This window comes from Fulmarus glacialis, unplaced genomic scaffold (assembly GCF_000690835.1).
Source record: "Fulmarus glacialis isolate BGI_N327 unplaced genomic scaffold, ASM69083v1 scaffold23900, whole genome shotgun sequence".
NCBI classification, from domain to species: Eukaryota; Metazoa; Chordata; class Aves; order Procellariiformes; family Procellariidae; genus Fulmarus; species Fulmarus glacialis.
This window is the reverse complement of record NW_009186123.1, coordinates 1-259: the sequence shown is the minus strand read 5'-3', so window position 1 is coordinate 259 and position 259 is coordinate 1. Positions and strand designations below refer to the sequence as shown.

The 259-nt window shown below is 68.0% G+C and overlaps 1 protein-coding gene across 1 annotated transcript in view; it reads left to right on the top strand.

Moving 5' to 3' along the window:
* Nucleotides 1–253, top strand: part of GPR156 (G protein-coupled receptor 156) — a gene marked incomplete at its 3' end in the record, with an annotated part of 17,117 nt that extends 16,864 nt beyond the window's left edge. Inside the window, exon 12 of the mRNA XM_009586893.1 lies at nt 1–253. This exon is cut by the window's left edge and continues 57 nt beyond it. Coding sequence (XP_009585188.1) covers nt 1–253 — 253 coding nt within the window.
* Between the last annotated feature and the right edge of the window lie 6 nt (nt 254–259).

Below are 259 nucleotides of genomic sequence, written 5' to 3'. Positions count from 1 at the left end.
CTGAGTGCTGCAGAGAGCGGCTGTGCCCTCCACGCCCCGCCGGCGGCTCCCTGCACCCGGAGTGCGGGGCAGCGTGGGGATGCGCCGGGGGACTGCTGCCCCCCGGATCCAGAGCGGGATGGGTGGCAGCCTCCCCGCGTGCTGGGCACACCGGCTCTTTGCAGCGATGCTCAGGACCTCCAGAAACATGTGAGCCACGAGCCTGCTTGCTCTCGGACGCTGCTTTTTGACATGGGAGATGGCCTTGAATGTGGCCTGA